At 47.0% G+C, this 22,257-nt stretch overlaps 1 protein-coding gene across 1 annotated transcript; it reads right to left on the minus strand.

Annotated features, from left to right (window-relative positions):
• Window positions 1-806: 806 nt before the first annotated feature.
• On the minus strand, window positions 807-6,974 carry LOC132764879 (transcription factor HES-5-like). Its single transcript, XM_060759055.2, has 3 exons — window positions 5,631-6,974; window positions 4,181-4,361; window positions 807-2,816 (listed from the first exon to the last, which is right to left on the minus strand). Exons 1-3 carry the CDS (start codon window positions 5,694-5,696, stop codon window positions 2,581-2,583), a joined length of 483 nt encoding a protein of 160 aa, XP_060615038.2. The 5' UTR covers window positions 5,697-6,974; the 3' UTR covers window positions 807-2,580.
• Between the last annotated feature and the right edge of the window lie 15,283 nt (window positions 6,975-22,257).

A 22,257-nucleotide genomic window follows, 5' to 3' on the forward strand; every position in this document is an offset into this window, starting at 1 on the left:
CTCTGAGGATGCTTGCCATAGATGCAGGCGAAACGTCAGGAGAGAATGCCTCTAGAACATGGCCATATAGCTCACAACCTCTGAGGATGCTTGCCATAGATGCAGGCGAAACGTCAGGAGAGAATGCCTCTAGAACATGGCCATATAGCTCACAACCTCTGAGGATGCTTGCCATAGATGCAGGCGAAACGTCAGGAGAGAATGCCTCTAGAACATGGCCATATAGCTCACAACCTCTGAGGATGCTTGCCATAGATGCAGGCGAAACGTCAGGAGAGAATGCCTCTAGAACATGGCCATATAGCTCACAACCTCTGAGGATGCTTGCCATAGATGCAGGCGAAACGTCAGGAGAGAATGCCTCTAGAACATGGCCATATAGCTCACAACCTCTGAGGATGCTTGCCATAGATGCAGGCGAAACGTCAGGAGAGAATGCCTCTAGAACATGGCCATATAGCTCACAACCTCTGAGGATGCTTGCCATAGATGCAGGCGAAACGTCAGGAGAGAATGCCTCTAGAACATGGCCTTAGAGCCCAAAAAAACCTACAAGAACCTAACGATTTTATTGTGACGACTGACCATTGTAATTATGTGACTGCATTTTGCTATTTTAATATTTTAGTCTAATACGTAATATGATATTTTTAATGACTGTTTGTGATACTGATGTTGGAAACTGGCCCGAATCCCTCGACAGAGGAGAGAAGACCGGGATACAAAACTTGATTCCACGCGGCCTCAGCATCTTTTCAGCCATCGCCGGAAAAAAGGTAAACAAGTTGAGAAAATGGCACAATGCAGGGTTTTTTTTTCTTTATTTTTGTCCCTTTCCAACAATGTCATACAAAACAACAACAACAACAACAAAAAGGCATACGCAGTATGCAGACTGCACAACGATCCTTGCAGCAGGAGAACACAAAGCCATCAGCCACCCGTGGCAAATGGCAACCTTCCTCCGAAGCGAGGAAACACTTGTGATTTCAATGAAACCCAACACTGGGAGGAGCGAAGCACCCTTCCCATTCAAAACAAAATGCACAACATCGAATGACTAGAATCCCTGACGGGGAGAATCCTTTTCTCTTTAATATAAAGCAAGAGGGGATCGTTTTCCTAGGAAACAGTACCGGGAGAATTGGTGGAAGACTTCCTCACACTAGAGAATAAATCCACTTGAAATCTGGTTGCTGAATTCTCCCGCAGAATTCTGGGGTTTGTAGTTCAGGGAGGAGCCTTGAACAGCCTCACTAAACTACAAACCCCAGCATTCTGCAGGAAGCAGAAACCGGATCGTAAGTGAATTTATCCTCTATTGTGAGGAAGTCGTCATCAGAGAAACAACGCCAGGAAGAGCTCGTCTTTCTTACTCCCCAAGATGCACAACATCAAACCATTCGCGTCCCTTCCTTTCCCTTCCTTTTCTCTTTAATATAAAGCAATAAAGTTGTGTTTTCCTAAGAAACAATACTTGGGGGGTGGGCGGGGATCGGCAAAAGGTGACAGCGTTGTGTTGAAAGGCCCAAACCACGCCAAAGCATGATGGATGTGCAATCTGGAGAAGCTTAGAGATGTTGGAGATACAGAAGATGGAAGAAGACCTTGAGAACATGGAAACTATGCTTCTCCAGAGTGGCTTGGTTGTTTTGGACTCTTTCAATTTGCCGGTTTGGTCAGTGCAGAGGCGTGATGGAAGTTGTGGTCCTCCAATATCTGGAGGACTTCATGAAATGGACACCATCTTCATTATGAAGATATGCGTCCCACCCCACCTCAGACCAAGACCTAACTGAATCCCCGCCCAAAACAGCACCCCCATAAATAATAAACAAGGGAAAATGTTCCCTACGAAGAAGAGGACCAATCTGGAGAAGCTTAGAGATGTTGGAGATACAGAAGATGGAAGAAGACCTTGATAAGCAATGGGTGGTTGAGAACACGGAAACTATGCTTCTCCAGAGTGGCTTGGTTGTTTTGGACTCTTTCAATTTGCCAGTTTGGTCAGTGCAGAGGCATGATGGAAGTTGTGGTCCTCCAATATCTGGAGGACTTCATGAAATGGACACCATCTTCATTATGAAGATATGCGTCCCACCCCACCTCAGACCAAGACCTAGCTGAATCCCCGCCCAAAACAGCCCCCCCATAAACAATAAACAAGGGAAAGTGTTCCCTACGAAGAAGAGGACCAATCTGGAGAAGCTTAGAGATGTTGGAGATACAGAAGATGGAAGAAGACCTTGATATGCAACGGGTGGTTGAGAACATGGAAACTATGCTTCTCCAGAGTGGCTTGGTTGTTTTGGACTCTTTCAATTTGCCGGTTTGGTCAGTGCAGAGGCGTGATGGAAGTTGTGGTCCTCCAATATCTGGAGGACTTCATGAAATGGACACCATCTTCATTATGAAGATATGCGTCCCACCCCACCTCAGACCAAGACCTAGCTGAATCCCCGCCCAAAACAGCACCCCCATAAATAATAAACAAGGGAAAATGTTCCCTACGAAGAAGAGGACCAGGGCGTTATGAGGAGCCCTTCCTCTAGAATCAAAGTCCTTTCTTCTGTCCACGCTTTACCAGGGTCTCCAGAGGTTGTGGAGGCTCTTGGAGGAGGAGGAGTGCTTCAACGCGGCGGGAGAGCTCATGGCGTCCGGCGCCGGCATCTGGCTCCGTTGGAAGTGGCTCACCAGCTTGGCCTGGGTCTCGGTGTGGACTTTGTGGAGGGACAGGAACTGGAAGGCTTCGTGCAGGCACTTGGAGTAGCCTTGCTTGAAGTCCACCTGAGCGTCTTTCTGAGCAGGTCCTGCCACTGGAGAAGAGACAAGAGAGACAACCATTTAGACAAGAGAGACAACCATTCTGAGCAGGTCCTGCCACTGGAGAAGAGGCAAGAGAGACAACCATTTAGACAATGTTTCGTCACACCTTTCGGTCACCATTAGGAAGCATCGCCACTAAGAAGGTGGCCGAAACATGACCATGAAGAAGGAAGAGATAGCTATGGTTGGCCTGAGGAAGGTAGAAATCTCTCTCTCTAATAATAATAATAATAATAATAATAATAATAATAATAATAATGTATATTATTATTATTTTACGGTGTTTTTGTGTCAGTAAAATAATAATAATAATAATCATAATAATAATAATATACATTATTATTATTATTATTTTACTGACACAAAAACACCGTAAAATAATAATAATAATATACATTATTATTATTATTATTATTATTATTATTATTTTACGGTGTTTTTGTGTCAGTAAAATAATAATAATAATAATAATAATAATAATAATAATATACTTTAGTTATAGGCCCTCCCCTATCTCTCCAGGATGGCTCCCACAATCAGAGAGACACATCATGGCCACCAAAGATGAATCTGGGCCAATCTTGGCACACACTCATCATGACCAACTTAAAATACTGGCAGGATGATGGGAACTGTAGTCCATCGTTTATTTATATTACTTTGTATACTTTATTTATATCTATATTATTATTATTATTACTACTAGTAGTAGTACTCCTCTCCGGATGTAGGATTCACACATTTCTCCGGATGTGGATGGACTACAATTCCCATCATTATGGGAATCGGTAGGGTGATGGGAATTGTAGTCCACCATTTATTTATATTACTAGCCATCCCCTGCCACACCTTGCTGTGGCCCAGTCTATGTATTGTGTGTGTATATGTGTGTGTGTATATTTGTGTATATGTGTATATGTGTGTTTTGGGTTTTTTTTTTTTGCTTTTTAAGTCTTTTCCGCTGTATTTTTCAGTGTTTTTCTGAGTGATGGTCACTCGTTGGCCTGAGAGGTGTCTTGTGTCCAAATTTGGTGTCAATTTGTCCAGTGGTTTTTGAGTTATGTCAATCCCACAAGCGAACATGACATTTGTATTTATATAGATTATTATTTATACTTTATTTATATTATTGTTATTGTTATTGTTATTATTCTGCAGATGCAAGATACACACATTTCTCCGAATGCAGATGGGCTACAACTCCCATCATCCTGCCAGTTCCCAGGATGATGGGAATTGTAGTCCATCCACATGCGGAGCATTGTGCGTCCCTAATGCGACTGAAGAAGGAAATGGCCTTTCCTAGGGAGAGGGTTGAGTGCAAGGTCTTGGCAAGTGAGCCAAGGCGACCCACCTTTTGCCTGGACCTGGCTCTGCTGCTTGAGGTAGTCCACCGTCATTTCGAGGATGTCGGCTTTCTCCAGCTTGGAGTTGGGCTGGTGCTGCTGGAACTCCTTCTCGAGCAGGAGCTTCAGCTGCTCAATGCTGCTGTTGATGCGGTCCCGGCGCATTTTCTCCACCACCGGCTTCCTCAGCTGCAAAAGAAGAAGAAGAAAAAGGAGAAGAATCCTGTTAGCCGGCGTTCAGATCCAACAGTGCGGGACAACGTAAACATTGGCACGATTTTGACGAAGCAGTTGGTGTGGCTTGCCCAAAAGAAGCCTAGTGGCAATACAATTAAGTGTGTTGTGGCCAGAATCACTGGGTTGCTGTGCATTTTTTGGCCTGTCTGGCTATGTTCCAGGAGCATTCTCTCCTGACGTTTCGCCCACATCTATGGCAGGGATCCTCAGAGGTTGTGAGGAAAGTGGGGTGTATACAGAAGTAGCCCTAGGTAATTTTCAACTGTAAACAAGCAGTATTTTGGCACCCCCCCCCAACCAATCACACACACACACACACACACATATATATTTCTGTTTGTTGTGGGAGTTCTGTGTGCCATATTGGTGGAGTTCAGAGTGCTCTTTGATTGTAGGTGAACTATACATCCCAGGAGATACAACTTGTATATTTCAAGGTCTATTTTCCCTAGGTAATTTTCAACGTTAAGTATTTTGGCACCCCCCCCCCCCCCCAACCAATCACACACACACACACACACACACACACACATATATATATCTGTTTGTCGTGGGGTTCTGTGTGCCATATTGGTGGAGTTCAGAGCGCTCTTTGATTGTAGGTGAACTATACATCCCAGTAACTCCAACTCGCCTATGTCAAGGTCTATTTCCCCCAAGAGCGCCGCAAGAGCACCCCTGGGCAACATCAACTCTACCGCGAGGGCTTACTTTGCGTAAGGGTTGAGCCGCCCCTGTGGGGTTCAGAATGCTCTTTGATTGCAGGTGAACTATACATCCCAGTAACTCCAACTCGCCTATGTCAAGGTCTATTTTCCCCCAAGAGCGCCGCAAGAGCACCCCTGGGCAACACCAACTCTACCGCGAGGGCTTACTTTGCGTAATGGCTGCACCGCCCCTGTGGCTGGGGGAAAGAAAGAACTCTTGCCTGCTTGGATGTTGCATTAGCACTAAATGGCCTTGCAGCTTCAAAGCCTGACCCCTCTACCTCTGAGGATGCCTGTCATAGATGTGGGCGAAACATCAGGAGAGAATGCTTCTGGAACATGGCTATACAGCCCAAAAAACACACAGCAACCCAGATATAGTTAAGTTGAGCGATCTCTGTCCCAACCGCCCCAAAAGTCACAATTTCCTCGTATTGGTTGCATGCACTTAATCTCTTTTCCTACGCAATGTCCTATCGCTATCCTGGGAGAATCCCCGTGTCGCGTTACTTACTTTGTTTTTCTCCTTCGGGGTGAGCAGGCCATTTTGGTCCATGTAAACGATGCTGGAGGGAGCCATGCTTTCCAAGGCGAGATGCTGCTTGCGATGTGAGCGCGAGAGTGTGTGTGATGGAGCCGAGCTGGGCCCGGCCCCTATTTATACACCCCCGGCTCCCCGAGACACTGTGGGTCTCAGCTCCGTTGGAGTTTCCCACATTCGGGAGCCAATCAGAGGGAGTCGGCGCACACAATGGGAGAAGCGGCTCTTCTTGCATGCTCCATTGACATTGAATAGCCCCGGGGATAATGACCCTCTTTCTAAAAAATGAGCAGGTGGAGAGTCTGTGCTGCTACGGGAACGATTGAAACCGAGGGATTACACACACACAAGGAGCTGGGAACGGGCTGGCCCTCCACTCGCCCGGCCACAGAAGAGATCAATCACATTCCAAGCCGTCAGAAGGTGCGCATCACCGCCAGTGCGCCGCGTGGGGAAGGGCGGCCGCCAAACGACTGCCTTCGCTGGGCTAGCCCAGGACGCATGTCCAGAGAGATGAACACGCATGATCTCCTTCTGGGAGAAGGCTCTCCAGTCTCAGGAAGCAACTGCATCTATTTTTTCATTTGTTTGTTTGTTTCCTTACTTACAACATCTGTTATAGAACTCCAATATGCTGATGACAACGTCGTCTGTGCACATTCAGAAGAAGACCTACAAGCCACTCTCAACACCTTCACAGAGGGATACGAGAAGCTCGGCCTGTTTGTTTGTTTGTTTCCTTACTTACAACATCTGTTATAGAACTCCAATATGCTGATGACAACGTCGTCTGTGCACATTCAGAAGAAGACCTACAAGCCACTCTCAACACCTTCACAGAGGGATACGAGAAGCTCGGCCTGTTTGTTTGTTTGTTTCCTTACTATATTGGTATCCCGCTCTCTCTCAGGCAAGTTTCCATACCACATTACAATACAAACATATAAATACAACACATAAGCCACAAAAACATATAAAGTAAAGGAGAGGTGTCCCCTTGACATTAAGTCTAGTCCCTCAGCCGACTAAAAGCCAAAATCAAGGTTGCAACAACATCTGTTATAGAACTCCAGTATGCTGATGACAACGTCATCTGTGCACATTCAGAAGAAGACCTACAAGCCACTCTAAACACCTTCGCAGAAGCATACAAGAAGCTCGGCCTGTCATTGAACATGGAGAAAACCAAAATGCTCTTCCTGCAGTCTATTATAGAACTCCAGTATGCTGATGACAACGTCATTTGTGCACATTCAGAAGAAGACCTACAAGCCACTCTAAACACCTTCACAGAAGCATACGAGAAGCTCGGCCTGTCATTGAACATGGAGAAAACCAAAATGCTCTTCCTGCAGTCTATTATAGAACTCCAGTATGCTGATGACAACGTCGTCTGTGCATATTCAGAAGAAGACCTACAAGCCACTCTGAACACCTTCGCAGAAGCAGACGAGAAGCTCGGCCTGTCATTGAACATGGAGAAAACCAAAGTGCTCTTCCAGCAGTCACCAGCTAATCCCTCAGCAGACTGAAAGCCAAAACCAAGGTTGCAACAACATCTGTTATAGAACTCCAATATGCTGATGACAACGTTGTCTGTGCACATTCAGAAGAAGACCTACAAGCCACTCTAAACACCTTCACAGAAGCAGACGAGAAGCTCGGCCTGTTTGTTTGTTTCCTTACTATATTGGTATCCCGCTCTCTCTCAGGCACATTTCCATACCACATTGCAATACAGACATATAAATACAACACATAAGCCACAAAAACATATAAAGTAAAGGTAGAGGTGTCCCCTTGACATTAAGTCTAGTCCTTCAGCCGACTAAAAGCCAAAACCAAGGTTGCAACAACATCTGTTATAGAACTCCAATATGCTGATGACAACGTCGTCTGTGCACATTCAGAAGAAGACCTACAAGCCACTCTAAACACCTGTGCTTTTGTGTCAGTAAAATAACAACAACAACAATAATAATAATACGTCACACAGTCCTAGACGCTTGAGAAGTGTTTGACTTGTGATTTTGTGATACGAAATCCAGCATATTGATCTCGTTTGCTGTGACATACTAATATAATAATAATAATAATAATAATAATAATAATAATAATAATAATAATACACCACACCATCCTAGACGCTTGGGAAGTGTTCGACTTGTGATTTTGTGAAACGAAATCCAACACAGAGATCTCGTTTGCTGTGACATACTGTGCTTTTGTGTCAGAATAATAATAATAATAATAATAATAATAATAATACATCACAGTCTTAGATGCTTGAGAAGTGTTCGACTTGTTATTTTGTGAAACGAAATCCAGCATATAGATCTCGTTTGAGGTGACATACTATGGTTTTGTGTCAGTAAAATAATGGAAATAATAATAATAATAATAATAATAATAATAATACATCACACAGTCCTAGATGCTTGGGAACGGTTCGACTTGTGATTTTGTGATACGAAATCCAGAGTAGAGATCTCGTTTGCTGTGACATACTGGGCTTTTGTGTCAATAATAATAATAATACACATCACACAGTCCTAGACACTTGGGAAGTGTCTGACTTGTTATTTTGTGAAACGAAATCCAGAGTAGAGATCTCGTTTGCTGTGACATACTGATATAATAATAATAATAATAATAATAATAATAATAATAATAATAATACATCACACAGACCTAGACACTTGGGAAGTGTTTGACTTGTGATTTTGGGATACGAAATCCAGCATAGAGATCTCGTTTGCTGTGACATACTGGGCTTTTGTGTCAGGAAAATAATAATAATAATAATAATAATAATAATAATAATAATAATAATACATCACACAGTCCTAGACGCTTGGGAAGGGTCCGACTTGTGATTTTGTGATACGAAATCCAGCGTATAGATCTCGTTTGCTGTGACATACTAATATAATAATAATAATAATAATAATAATAATAATAATAATAATACACCACACCATCCTAGACACTTGGGAAGTGTTCGACTTGTGATTTTGTGATACGAAATCCAGAGTAGAGATCTCATTTGCTGTGACATACTGGGCTTTTGTGTCAGGAAAATAACAACAACAACAACAACAACAACAATAATAGTAAACCACACAGTCCGAGACGCTTGGGGAGTGTTCGACTTGTGATTTTGTGATAATCCATCATATAGATCTCGTTTGCTGTGACATACTCTGCTTTTGTGTCAGTAAAATAATAATAATAATGATAATGATAATACATCATACAGTGCTAGATGCTTGGGAAGTGTTTTTGTGATTTTGGGAAGTGTTCGACGTGTGATTTTTGTGATTTTGTGATCCAGCATATAGATCTCGTTTGCTGTGACATACTGTGGTTTTGTGTCAGAATGATGATGATGATGATGATGATGATGATGATGGCAGGCGGACCCTATTTGGCATCTCCCAGCAGAGTCCTCTTGTGCTGGTGGAACTGACGCCGGACTTTGCGCGGCGATAATAAAGACACCTCGATTGCTGAAACTTCTTCCACTTTGGTGAGGATTTATTATTATTAACGACTTAGATGAAGGGCTAGAAGGCAGGATCATCAAGTTTGCAGACGACACCAAATTGGGAGGGAGAGCCAAGACTCCAGAGGACAGGAGCAGGATTCAAAGGGATCTCCACAGATTAGAGAGAGGATGGGCCAAAACTCACACAATGAAGTTCAACAGTGACAAATGCAAGATACTCCACTTTGGCAGGAAAAACAAAATACAAAGATACAGAATGGGGGACAAGGCCTGGCTCGAGAGCAGGACGTGTGAAAAAGATCTTGGAGTCCTCGTGGACAGGAAGTTAAACATGAGCCAGGAATGTGATGTGGCGGCAAAAAAAGCCAATGGGATTTTGGCCTGCATCAAGAGGAGCCTTGTGTCTAGATCTAAGGAAGTCATGCTCCCCATGCTCTATTCCGCTTTGGTTAGACCACATCTGGAATATTGTGTCCAATTCTGGGCACCACAATTCAAGAGAGATACTGACAAGCTGGAATGTGTCCAGAGAAAGAGGGCGACTCAAATGATCAAGGGTCTGGAGAACAAGCCCTATGAGGAGCGGCTTAAGGAGCTGGGAATGTTTAGCCTGAAGAAGAGAAAGCTGAGAGGGGATATGATGAGGGCCATGTATAAATATGTGAGGGGAAGCCACAGGGAGGAGGAGGGAGCAAGCTTCCTTTCTGCTTCCCTGGAGACTAGGACGCAAGGGAACAATGGCTTCAAACTACAAGAGAGGAGATTCCATCTGAACATGAGGAAGGACTTCCTGACTGTGAGAGCCATTCAGCAGTGGAACTCTCTGCCCCGGAGTGTGGTGGAGGCTCATTCTTTGGAAGCTTTTAAGCAGAGGCTGGATGGCCATCTGTCAGGGGTGATTTGAATGCAATATTCTTGGCAGAATGGGGTTGGACTGGATGGCCCAGGAGGTCTCTTCCAACTCTTTGATTCTATGAGGCTGGATGGCCATCTGTCAGGGGTGATTGGAATGCAGTATTCCTGCTTCTTGGCAGAATGGGGTTGGACTGGATGATAGCCCAGGAGGTCTCTTCCAACTCTAGGATTCTATGAGGCTGGATGGCCATCTGTCAGGGGTGATTTGAATGCAATATTCCTGCTTCTTGGCAGAATGGGGTTGGACTGGATGGCCCATGAGGTCTCTCCCAACTCTTTGATTCTATGATTCTATGATTCTATTATTTTAAATATTTTTTATTGCTGAAATTGGCTTTTTCTGGCCTCGCCAGGGTTGAAGGACTCTCTTTGGTGCCGTCCTCTGGATCTCCCTAGCTGGAGATCTATATCAGAGCTCTATATCAGAACTACGGATCCCAGGGTTCCCTGGGAGGTAGCCGTGGCCGTTGGAGCCGTGGCGAGGGCGGTGGGCTGTGAATGGGCCGTGGGAGAGGTTCCCCCCGCCTGCCTGGGCCGTGCCCCCATGCTCCACCCCACACGCGCATTGTCCCGGCCTTGAAAAGCCTGGCCAGCTTTTGTCTAGAGTGGCAGCTGTTGCTCTCAAAGCCTTTTATGTGAAGTGCTGGGAAAGCTGATCCAGGCTCCTCTCCCAGGCACAGCATCCCCTTCTGCGTGTGCGTTCCCATGCGCCTCGGCGTGCCTGCGATTATGGAAGCAGCGCTCCCAGGATCTCTTTGCGCTCTTCCCCGCGTGCGTGGGGACCCGGGACCATTTGTGAGCCATAGGCATCATTAACATGCATTTCAGAAAGATAGATGGATGGATAGATAAGGTTTCAAAACGACGGATCTCTCGCGATGGGAACATGTTCGCATTATGCCAAAAGTTACCAACCACTTAGAGAGTTATCACGTTTTATTAACCATCTCATAAATGCTCCATGTGCCCTCCACCTGACATAGATAACACTGAATTTCAAATCAGGTCCATCTTTTTGAAATACTCTATCTATCTATCTATCTATCGAGAGAGAATGTATATATACATAAAGTAAATGTAAAGTTTCCCCCTGACATTCAGTCCAGTCATGCCTGACCCTTTAGGTTGGTGCTCTTCTCCATTTCTACGCCCAAGAGCCAGCGTTGTCCATAGACACCTCCAAGGTCATGTGGCCAGCATGACTGCATGGAGCGCCGTTACCTTCCCACCTATTGATCTGCTCACATTTGCATGTTTTTCGAACTGCTCGGTTGGCAGAAGCTGGGGCTGACAGCGGGAGCTCACGCCGCTCCCCGGATTCGAACCTGCGACCTTTCGATCAGCAAGTTCAGCAGCTCAGCGGTTTATACACATTTACGTGACGATTCATAACAGGAGCAAAATTACAATGATGAAGTAGCAACGGAAATAATGTCACGGTTTGGGGGTCACCACCACAACATGAGGAACTGGATGAAGGGGTTGTGGCATTAGGAAGGTTGAGAAACACTGCATTAACGAAAGGGTGGACGTAACTAAATGTAAACATAACATAAATATGTGAGAGGAAGCCACAGGGAGGAGGAGGAGGGAGCAAGCTTCCTTTCTGCTTCCTTGGAGACTAGGACGCAATGGAACAATGGCTTCAAACTACAAGAGAGGAGATTCCACCTGAACATGAGGAAGAACTTCCTGACTGTGAGAGCTGTTCAGCAGTGGAACTCTCTGCCCAGGAGTGTGGTGGAGGCTCCTTCTTTGGAAGCTTTGAAACAGAGGCTGGATGGCCATCTGTCGGGGGTGATTTGAATGCAATATTCCTGCTTCTTGGCAGAATGGGGTTGGAGTGGATGATGGCCCAGGAGGTCTCTTCCAACTCTTGGATTCTAGGATTCTATAACAGGAGCAAAATTACAATGATGAAGTAGGAATGAAAATAATGTGATGGTTGGGGGTCACCACCACATGAAGAACTGGATTCAGGGGTTGTGGCATTAGGAAGGTTGAGAAACACTGCATTAACGAAAGGGTGGACGTAACTAAATGTAAACATAACATAAATATGTGAGAGGAAGTCATAGGGAGGAGGAGGAGGGAGCAAGCTTCCTTTCTGCTTCCCTGGAGACTAGGATGCAATGGAAAAATGGCTTCAAACTACAAGAGAGGAGATTCCACCTGAACATGAGGAAGAACTTCCTGACTGTGAGAGCTGTTCAGCAGTGGAACTCTCTGCCTTCCCCGGAGGGTGTGTGGTGGAGGCTCCTTCTTTGGAAGCTTTGAAACAGAGGCTGGATGGCCATCTGTCAGGGGTGCTTTGAATGCAATGTTCCTGCTTCTTGGCAGAATGGAGTTGGACTGGAGGATGGCCCATGAGGTCTCTTCCAACTCTATGATTCTAGGATTCTATGATTACTGCAGATGCAGACTGTGGCCAGGAAATCAGGAGACGCTTCCTTCTTGGGAGGAGAGCAATGTCCAGTCTCGATAAAATAGTCAAGAGTAGAGACATCAGACTGGCAACCAAGATCCATTGCCTAGTCCAAGCCATGGTCTTCCCTGTAGTCACCTACGGATGTGAGAGATGGACCTTCGGGAAGGCTGAGCCAAGGAAGATCGAGGCTTTTGAGCTGTGGTGTTGGAGGAAAGTTCTGAGAGTGCCTTGGACTGCGAGAAGATCCAACCAGTCCATCCTCCGGGAAATAAAGCCCGGCTGCTCACTGGAGGGAAAGTTACTAGAGACAAAGTTGAAGTCCTTTGGCCACATCATGAGGAGACAGGAAAGCCTAGAGAAGACAATTATGCTGGGGGAAATGGAAGGCAAAAGGAAGAGGGGCCGACCAAGGGCAAGATGGATGGATGGCATCCTTGAGGTGACCGGACTGACCTTGAAGGAGCTGGGGGTGGTGACGGCCGACAGGGAGCTCTGGCGTGGGCTGGTCCATGAGGTCACCTAGAGAAGACAATGATGCTGGGGAAAGTGGAAGGCAAAAGGAAGAGGGGCCGACCAAGGACAAGATGGATGGATGGCATCCTTGAGGTGACCGGACTGACCTTGAAGGAGCTGGGGGTGGTGACGGCTGAGAGGGAGCTCTGGCGTGGGCTGGTCCATGAGGCCACCTAGAGAAGACAATGATGCTGGGGAAAGTGGAAGGCAAAAGGAAGAGGGGCCGACCAAGGGCAAGATGGATGGATGGCATCCTTGAAGTGACTGGACTGACCTTGAAGGAGCTGGGGGTGGTGACGGCCGACAGGGAGCTCTGGCATGGGCTGGTCCATGAGGTCACGAAGAGTCGGAGACGACTGAACGAATGAACAACAAAATGATTCTATGGTTGGCCACACCGGTGTTGACCTTGTGTGTGATTTGTCATTGCTGGGAATGCAGTCCCTAAGATTGCAAAGTGTTGATTCCCTTTCCCGTTGCTGCCAGATGTTGGAGGCATTCCTTTCTTTCCTTCCTTGCTGGCTGTGCATTGCATTTGGGGGTGGGGGGCGGGTGGGTGGGGGGCGTGGGGGCCCCTCCTTGGGAGGGAGCTGCTCCCCAGATGGCCTTCTGGGACCGGCTTCTTTCCCACTGAACACAATGGCAAGTCAAGGACCATTGCGAATGTTTTTCTTTGGGCGGACTGGCACACGTCCATTGTGGAGGGGATGAATGTCATTAAGGGGATGTGTGGGAAAGCGGCGTGGAGTCCAAACCGCTCCTGCCCATAAGCTCTTTCGCCATGTGGCTGACCAGGAGGGCCGAGAAAACAAGAAGCCCGCTTATGCAGAGAGAGAGAGAGAGAGAGAGAGAGAACAAAGGGATTGACTGTGGATGATGGGAGTTGTAGTCCACCCACATCCAGAGATCACTATGAATCCCACCAACAGTGAAGTTAGGCTAATCGTGGCACACATACCCACCAAGACCAACTTACAATACTGGTGGGGTTAGAAGGGATTGACTGTGGATGATGGGAGTTGTAGTCCACCCACATCCAGAGATCACTATGAATTCCTCCAACGGTGAAGTTGGGCTAATCGTGGCACACATACCCATCAAGACCAACGTACAATACTGGTGGGGTTAGAAGGGATTGACTGTGCATGATGGGAGTTGTAGTCCAGCCACATCCAGAGATCACTATGAATCCTACCAACAGTGAAGTTGGGCTAATCGTGGCACACATACCCATCAAGACCAACTTACCATACTGGTGGGGTTAGAAGGGATTGACTGTGGGTGATGGGAGTTGTAGTCCAGCCACATCCAGAGAGCACTATGAATTCAAACGACTGTGAAGTTGGGCTAATCGTGGCACACATACCCACCAAGACCAACTTACAATACTGGTGGGGTTAGAAGGGATTGACTGTGCATGATGGGAGTTGTAGTCCAGCCACATCCAGAGATCACTATGAATTCCTCCAACGGTGAAGTTGGGCTAATCGTGGCACACATACCCATCAAGACCAACTTATAATGCTGGTGTAATTAGGGGGGATTAACAGAGGTTGATGGGAGTTGTAGTCCAGCCACATCCAGAGATCACTATGAATTCCTCCAACGGTGAAGTTGGGCTAATCGTGGCACACATACCCATCAAGACCAACTTACAATACTGGTGGGGTTAGAAGGGATTGACTGTGGGTGATGGGAGTTGTAGTCTAGCCACATCCAGAGAGCACTATGAATTCCACCAACAGTGAAGTTAGGCTAATCGTGGCACACATACCCATCAAGACCAACTTACAATACTGGTGGGGTTAGAAGGGATTGACTGTGGGTGATGGGAGTTGTAGTCTAGCCACATCCAGAGAGCACTATGAATTCCTCCAATGGTGAAGTTGGGCTAATCGTGGCACACATACCCACCAAGACCAACTTACAATACTGGTGGGGTTAGAAGGGATTGACTGTGGGTGATGGGAGTTGTAGTCCACCCACATCCAGAGAGCACTATGAATTCCTCCAATGGTGAAGTTGGGCTAATCGTGGCACACATACCCATCAAGACCAACTTACCATACTGGTGGGGTTAGTAGGGATTGACTGTGGGTGATGGGAGTTGTAGTCCACCCACATCCAGAGATCACTATGAATTCCACCAACAGTGAAGTTAGGCTAATCGTGGCACACATGCCCACCAAGACCAACTTACAATACTGGTGGGGTTAGAAGGGATTGACTGTGGATGATGGGAGTTGTAGTCCAGCCACATCCAGAGAGCACTATGAATTCAAACGACGGTGAAGTTGGGCTAATCGTGGCACACATACCCACCAAGACCAACTTATAATACTGGTGGGGTTAGAAGGGATTGACTGTGGATGATGGGAGTTGTAGTCCACCCACATCCAGAGAGCACTATGAATTCCTCCAACGGTGAAGTTGGGCTAATCGTGGCACACATACCCATCAAGACCAACTTATAATGCTGGTGTAGTTAGGGGGGATTAACAGAGGTTGATGGGAGTTGTAGTCCAGCCACATCCAGAGATCACTATGAATTCCTCCAACGGTGAAGTTGGGCTAATCGTGGCACACATACCCATCAAATACTGTTTGCTTACTGTTGAAAATTACCTAGGGAAAATAGACCATGACATATGCGAGTTGTAGTTACTGGGATGTATAGTTCACCTACAATCAAAGAGCATTCTGAACTCCACCAATGATGGAATTGATCCAAATGTGACACACAGAACTCCACGGCTCAGGGGAAACAATGATGGATCTGGACCAAGGGCGGCTCAACCATTACGCAAAGTAAGCATTCGCGGTAGAGTTGATGTTGCCCAGGGGCGCTCTTGAGGTGCTCTTGGGGGGAAATAGACCTTGACATCTGCGAGTTGTAGTTACTGGGATGTATAGTTCACCCACAATCAAAGAGCATGCTGAACTCCACCAATGATGGAACTGAACCAAATATGGCACACAGAACTCCCACGACGGACAGAAAATATAGATCAGTGATTGGTTGGGGGGTGGGTGGGGCGCCAAAATACTTTTTGCTTACCGTTGAAAATGACCTAGGGAAAATAGACCTTGACATATGCGAGTTGTAGTTACTGGGATGTATAATTCACCTACAGTCATAGAGCATGCTGAACTCCACCAATGATGGAATTGAACCAAATATGGCACGCAGAACTCCTACGACAAACAGAAAATATATAGATCAGTGATTGGTTGGGGGGTGGGTGGGGCGCCAAAATACTGTGTGCTTACCGTTGAAAATTACCTAGGGAAAATAGACCATGACATATGCGAGTTGTAGTTACTGGGATGTATAGTTCACTTACAGTCATAGAGCATTCTGAACTCCACCAATGATGAAATTGATCCAAATATGGCACACAGAACTCCCACCACGAACAGAAAAGATAGATCAGTGATTGGTTGGGGGGTGGGTGGGGCGCCAAAATACTGTTTGCTTACCGTTGAAAATTCCCTAGGGAAAATAGACCATGACATATGCGAGTTGTAGTTACTGGGATGTATAGTTCACCTACAATCAAAGAGCATTCTGAACTCCACCAATGATGGAATTGATCCAAATGTGACACACAGAACTCCACGGCTCAGGGGAAACAATGATGGATCTGGACCAGGGGCGGCTCACCCATTACGCAAAGTAAGCAGTCGCGGTAGTGTTGATGTTGCCCAGGGGCGCTCTTGAGGTGCTCTTGGGGGGAAATAGACCTTGACATATGCGAGTTGTAGTTACTGGGATGTCTAGTTCACCTACAATCAAAGAGCATGCTGAACTCCACCAATGATGGAATTGAACCAAATAGGGCACACAGAACTCCCACCACGAACAGAATATATATATATCAGTGATTGGTTGGGGGGGTGGGTGGGGCGCCAAAATACTGTTTGCTTACCATTGAAAATTACCTAGGGAAAATAGACCATGACATATGCGAGTTGTAGTTACTGGGATGTATAGTTCACCTACCATCAAAGAGCATTCTGAACTCCACCAATGATGGAATTGATCCAAATATGGCACACAGAACTCCCACGACAAACAGAAAATATATAGATCAGTGATTGGTTGGGGGGGTGGGGGGGCGCCAAAATACTGTTCGCTTACCGTTGAAAATGACCTAGGGAAAATAGACCTTGACATATGCGAGTTGTAGTTACTGGGATGTATAGTTCACCTACAATCAAGGAGCATTCTGAACTCCACCAATGATGGAATTGAACCAAATACGGCACACAGAACTCCCATGACGTACAGAAAATATATAGATCAGTGATTGGTTGGGGGGGTGGGTGGGGGGCGCCAAAATACTGTTTGCTTACCGTTGAAAATTATCTAGGGAAAATAGACCTTGACATATGTGAGTTGTAGTTCCTGAGATATATAGTTCACCTACCATCAAAGAGCATTCTGAACTCCACCAATGATGGAATTGATCCAAATATGGCACACAGAACTCCCACGACGGACAAAAAATATAGATCAGTGATTGGTTGGGGGGCGGGGGGGGGGGGGGCGCCAAAATACTGTTGAAAATGACCTGCTTGAGAGAGTGCAAAAAATAGTAAAATATTTCCAACACGTCAAGATCAAAGGGAAGAAGAAAGAACACGATGCTTGGCTCATGTTTGGCAATGATGACACCCGATGCCGAGAGGTCTCTCTCTCTCTCTCTTTTCTCTCTCTTTCTTCTTCTCGTTCTCTCCTGCCAAAGCTTTCCCCGGCAGCCCCAGCCAGATGTTAAGCCCTCCAGAGATAAAGGGGTTGTCCCCCCCCCCCCCCCAGAATGCCTTGACAGCCCCTGATCAATGGCTCCGGAGTCCCCACCGCAAGCGGCCAAGGCGATGCAGATGGCCTGCCCAAAGGGACGCCCCCCCCCCCGCCCCCCAGGCACAAAGGGAAGTCAAACCGCATCATCTCTAATTCAGCTTGTAGGTTGGCACACTTCCTTTCTTTCTCCAGGGACTCAATGCCTTGAATAGGGAGCAGTGTGGGAAACTCCGGCTCGCCCCACACTCACAGCCCAGCATCTCAGCTCCACATCTGCCTGGGGGTGACAGCCAAGGAGGGGGGGGGGGAGAGAGAGGGGGGGGGCACTGGAGTGGGAACCGTCCATCAAAAGGGGGGGAAGAGGTGGAGTGACGTCCCCAACCACGGAAAAAAATTGTTTCTAAAATCAATTCGTTTTTTGGGGTTTTTTGCGTTTTGTTTTTTAAAAGAATTCTGAAATTTTTCTTTAAAAAGGTTCGATATTTACAAAATTTCGTGAAATTACGAAACAATACGAAACAATTACGACTAAAAGGATCAAGGGTCTGGAGAACAATCCCTATGAGGAGCAGCTTAAGGAGCTGGGCATGTTTAGCCCAAAGAAGAGAAGGCTGAGAGGAGACATGATGAGAGCCATGGATAAATATGTGAGAGGAAGCCACAGGGAGGAGGGAGCAGATCAAGGGTCTGGAGAACAAGCCCTATGAGGAGCGGCTTAAGGAGCTGGGCATGTTTAGCCTGAAGAAGAGAAGGATGAGAGGAGATATGATGAGAGCCATGGATAAATATGTGAGAGGAAGCCACAGGGAGGAGGAGGGAGCAGATCAAGGGTCTGGAGAACAAGCCCTATGAGGAGCGGCTTAAGGAACTGGGCGTGTTTAGCCTGAAGAAGAGAAGGCTGAGAGGAGATATGATGAGAGCCATGGATAAATACGTGAGAGGAAGCCACAGGGAGGAGGAGGGAGCAGATCAAGGGTCTGGAGAACAAGCCCTATGAGGAGCGGCTTCGGACAACCCTGGATGGTGTGACATTATGCCCGTCTTCCTTGGTACAGAGTCTGGGAATCCTTTTAGAGTCTAAAATTTAGACCCTCCGCTGACGATGGAGGCCCAGGCCTCCGCCGCGAGCAGAGCCGCGTTTTTCCATCTGCGTCAGGTTAGGCGTCTGGCTCCCTCCCTGTCCAGGGACGACCTGGCTACGGTGATCCAGGCTACGGTCATCTCAAGGCTGGACTACTGAAACGCCCTCTACATTGCCGTGCCTTTGTTGGTGATTCGGAAACTTAAACTAGTGGAAAATGCTGCTGCCCGGCTTCTCGCAGGGGTCCCAGCGAGGTGTCACATCACTCCAATCTTGCAGCAACTGCACTGGTTGCGGATTGACCACTGGATCACCTTCCAAGTGCGGATTCTGACCTTTAAGGCCTTATATGGCCTGGGGCCGGAGTACCTGAGGGACCACCTCACCCCCTACCAGCCCCCGAGATCACTCCGTTCAGGCGATCAGAATCTCCTTGTGTTAGAAAGCCTAAATTGCGTCTTCTTAGGTTCACATCACGGGAGCACATGAGGAAGGAGACAATCCCAAAAAAAGATCAAAAAAGAAGATTTGTTTTAGTTCCTTCATGAAGAAGATGGACAGCCTGGCAGCATACGCAGATGCTACCCTTCAAGTGACTGCCGCGCCCCTCCTCTGTTTCTGCTGACTTTTATACTCAAGTAATAAGTCATGGAAAGTACTCTCTTTCCAGCCCCCTTCCCTTGACCTTTTGATGGGAAGTACCTTCTTGTACCTGCAGACTCTGCGCTTAACCACAACCTTTGGCTTAACCACAACACAACTTGATATGTAGGCTTGAACTTTGTATGACCTCTACATGTCACATCTTGTTTCTTAAAAACATTTTCTTCCCTGTTGCTTCTTTTCTACAGAGAAAGGGTATGTTTCTCTTTTGCCGTTAATTTCATTCAAAGCCCCTCGCTTAGCCTTTGCAAATTTCACTCAAGGACCCTTTCACTTGAAGTTCCCAAGTTTAGGACCTTTCACCTGATGTCTACTAGGCGTAGGGCATTCACGGTGGTGGCTCCTTACCTGTGCAATGCCTTGCCAGCGGGGACACGAGCTCTCCGAGACTTAAGATCTTTTCATAGAGCTTGTAAAACTGACTTATTTGGGCTGGCATTTGAATCTTGCTGATTGAAAGTTTTCTTGTATGCAGAACACATCATGCGAGGATGTGCGGGGCTGGATGAATGCAAGGCTGGGGTGAAAATTGCTGGAAGAAACATTCACAACCTGAGATATGCAGATGACACCACTCTGATGGCCGAAAGCAAGGAGGAGCTGAGGAGCCTTCTAATCAAGGTGAAAGAAGAAAGCGCAAAAGTCGGGTTGCAGCTAAACGTCAAAAAAACCAAAATTATGGCAACAAGGATGATTGACAACTGGAAAATAGAGGGAGAAACCGTGGAGGCCGTGACAGACTTTGTATTTCTAGGGGCAAAGATGAGTGCAGATGCAGACTGTGGCCAGGAAATCAGGAGATGCTTCCTTCTTGGGAGGACAGTAATGTCCAGTCTCGACAAAATAGTCAAGAGCAGAGACATCAGACTGGCAACCAAGATCCATTGCCTAGTCCAAGCCATGGTCTTCCCTGTAGTCACCTACGGATGTGAGAGCTGGACCTTCTTAGGGAAGACTGAGCGAAGGAAGAGAGATGCTTTTGAGCTGTGGTGTTGGAGGAAAGTCCTGAGAGTGCCTTGGACTGCGAGAAGAAGATCCAACCAGTCCATCCTCCAGGAAAGAAAGCCCATCTAAAGCTCACTGGAGGGAAGGAGACTAGAGACAAAGTGGAAGTCCTTTGAATGCCACATCATGAGGAGACAGCAAAGCCTGGAGAAGGGAATGATGCTGGGGAAAGTGGAAGGCAAAAGGAAGAGGGGCCGACCAAGGGCAAGGTGGATGGATGGCATCCTTGAAGGGACTGGACTGACCCTGAAGGAGCTGGGGGTGGTGACGGCCGACAGGGAGCTCTGGCGTGGGATGGTCCGTGAGGTCACCTAGAGAAGACAATGATGCTGGGGAAAGTGGAAGGCAAAAGGAAGAGGGGCCGACCAAGGGCAAGATGGATGGATGGCATCCTTGAAGGGACTGGACTGACCTTGAAGGAGCTGGGGGTGGTGACGGCCGACAGGGAGCTCTTGCGTGGGCTGGTCCATGAGGTCACCTAGAGAAGACAATGATGCTGGGGAAAGTGGAAGGCAAAAGGAAGAGGGGCCGACCAAGGGCAAGATGGATGGATGGCATCCCTGAAGTGACTGGACTGACCTTGAAGGAGCTGGGGGTGGTGACGGCCGACAGGGAGCTCTGGCGTTGGCTGGTCCATGAGGTCACCTAGAGAAGGGAATGATGCTGGGGAAAGTGGAAGGCAAAAGGAAGAGGGGCCGACCAAGGGCAAGGTGGATGGAGGGCATCCTTGAAGTGACTGGACTGACCTTGAAGGAGCTGGGGGTGGTGACGGCCGACAGGGAGCTCTGGCGTGGGATGGTCCGTGAGGTCACCTAGAGAAGACAATGTTGCTGGGGAAAGTGGAAGGCAAAAGGAAGAGGGGCCGACCAAGGGCAAGGCGGATGGACGGCATCCTTGAAGTGACTGGACTGACCTTGAAGGAGCTGGGGGTGGTGATGGCCGACAGGGAGCTCTGGCGTGGGCTGGTCCATGAGGTCACGAAGAGTCAGAGACGACTGAACGAATGAACAACAACAACAACAACATATAAATAAAAATGTCATGTTTGTTTGTGATATTCACGGAACTCAGAAACCACTGGACGAATTGACACCAAATTTGGACACAAGGCGCCTAACAACCCAATGTATGTCCTTCACTCAAAAACATTTGATTTTGTCATTTGGGAGTTGTAGTTGCTGGGATTTAATAGTTCACCTACAACAGTGGTTCTCAACCTGGGGGTCGGGACCCCTGGAGGGGTCACGAAGGAGTGTCAGAGGGGTCACTAAAGACTATCAGGAAACACAGTATTTTCTGTTTGTCATGGGGGTTCTGTGTGGAAAGTTTGGCCCAATTTTGTCATTTTTGTGGTTCAGAATGCTCTTTGATTGTAGGTGCACTATAAATCCCAGCAACTACAACTCCCAAAATGTCAAGGTCTATTTCCCCCAAGCTCCACCAGTGTTCACATTTGGGCATATTGAGTATTTGTGCCAAGTTTCGTCCAAATCCATCATTGTTTGTATCCACAGTGCTCTCTGGATGTAGGCGAACTACAACTCCAAAACTCAAGGTCAATGCCCAACAAATCCTTCCAGTATTTTCTGTTGGTCATGGGAGAACTGTGTGCCAAGTTTGGATCAATTCCATAATTGTTGAAGTTCAGAATGCTCTTTGATTGCAGGTGAACTATAAATCCCA

Source organism: Anolis sagrei, chromosome 13 (assembly GCF_037176765.1).
Source record: "Anolis sagrei isolate rAnoSag1 chromosome 13, rAnoSag1.mat, whole genome shotgun sequence".
NCBI classification, from domain to species: domain Eukaryota; kingdom Metazoa; phylum Chordata; class Lepidosauria; order Squamata; family Dactyloidae; genus Anolis; species Anolis sagrei.

Bases quoted from the DNA above. Each gene is read 5' to 3' on its own strand.
- LOC132764879 (XM_060759055.2), bottom strand. From the start codon at position 5,696: ATGGCTCCCTCCAGCATCGTTTACATGGACCAAAATGGCCTGCTCACC. The intron at 4,362-5,630 runs GTAAGTAACGCG...CTTCTTTTGCAG, and splicing joins CCCCGAAGGAGAAAAACAAA to CTGAGGAAGCCGGTGGTGGA. The intron at 2,817-4,180 runs GTGGGTCGCCTT...TCTCTTCTCCAG, and splicing joins GAGCCAGGTCCAGGCAAAAG to TGGCAGGACCTGCTCAGAAA.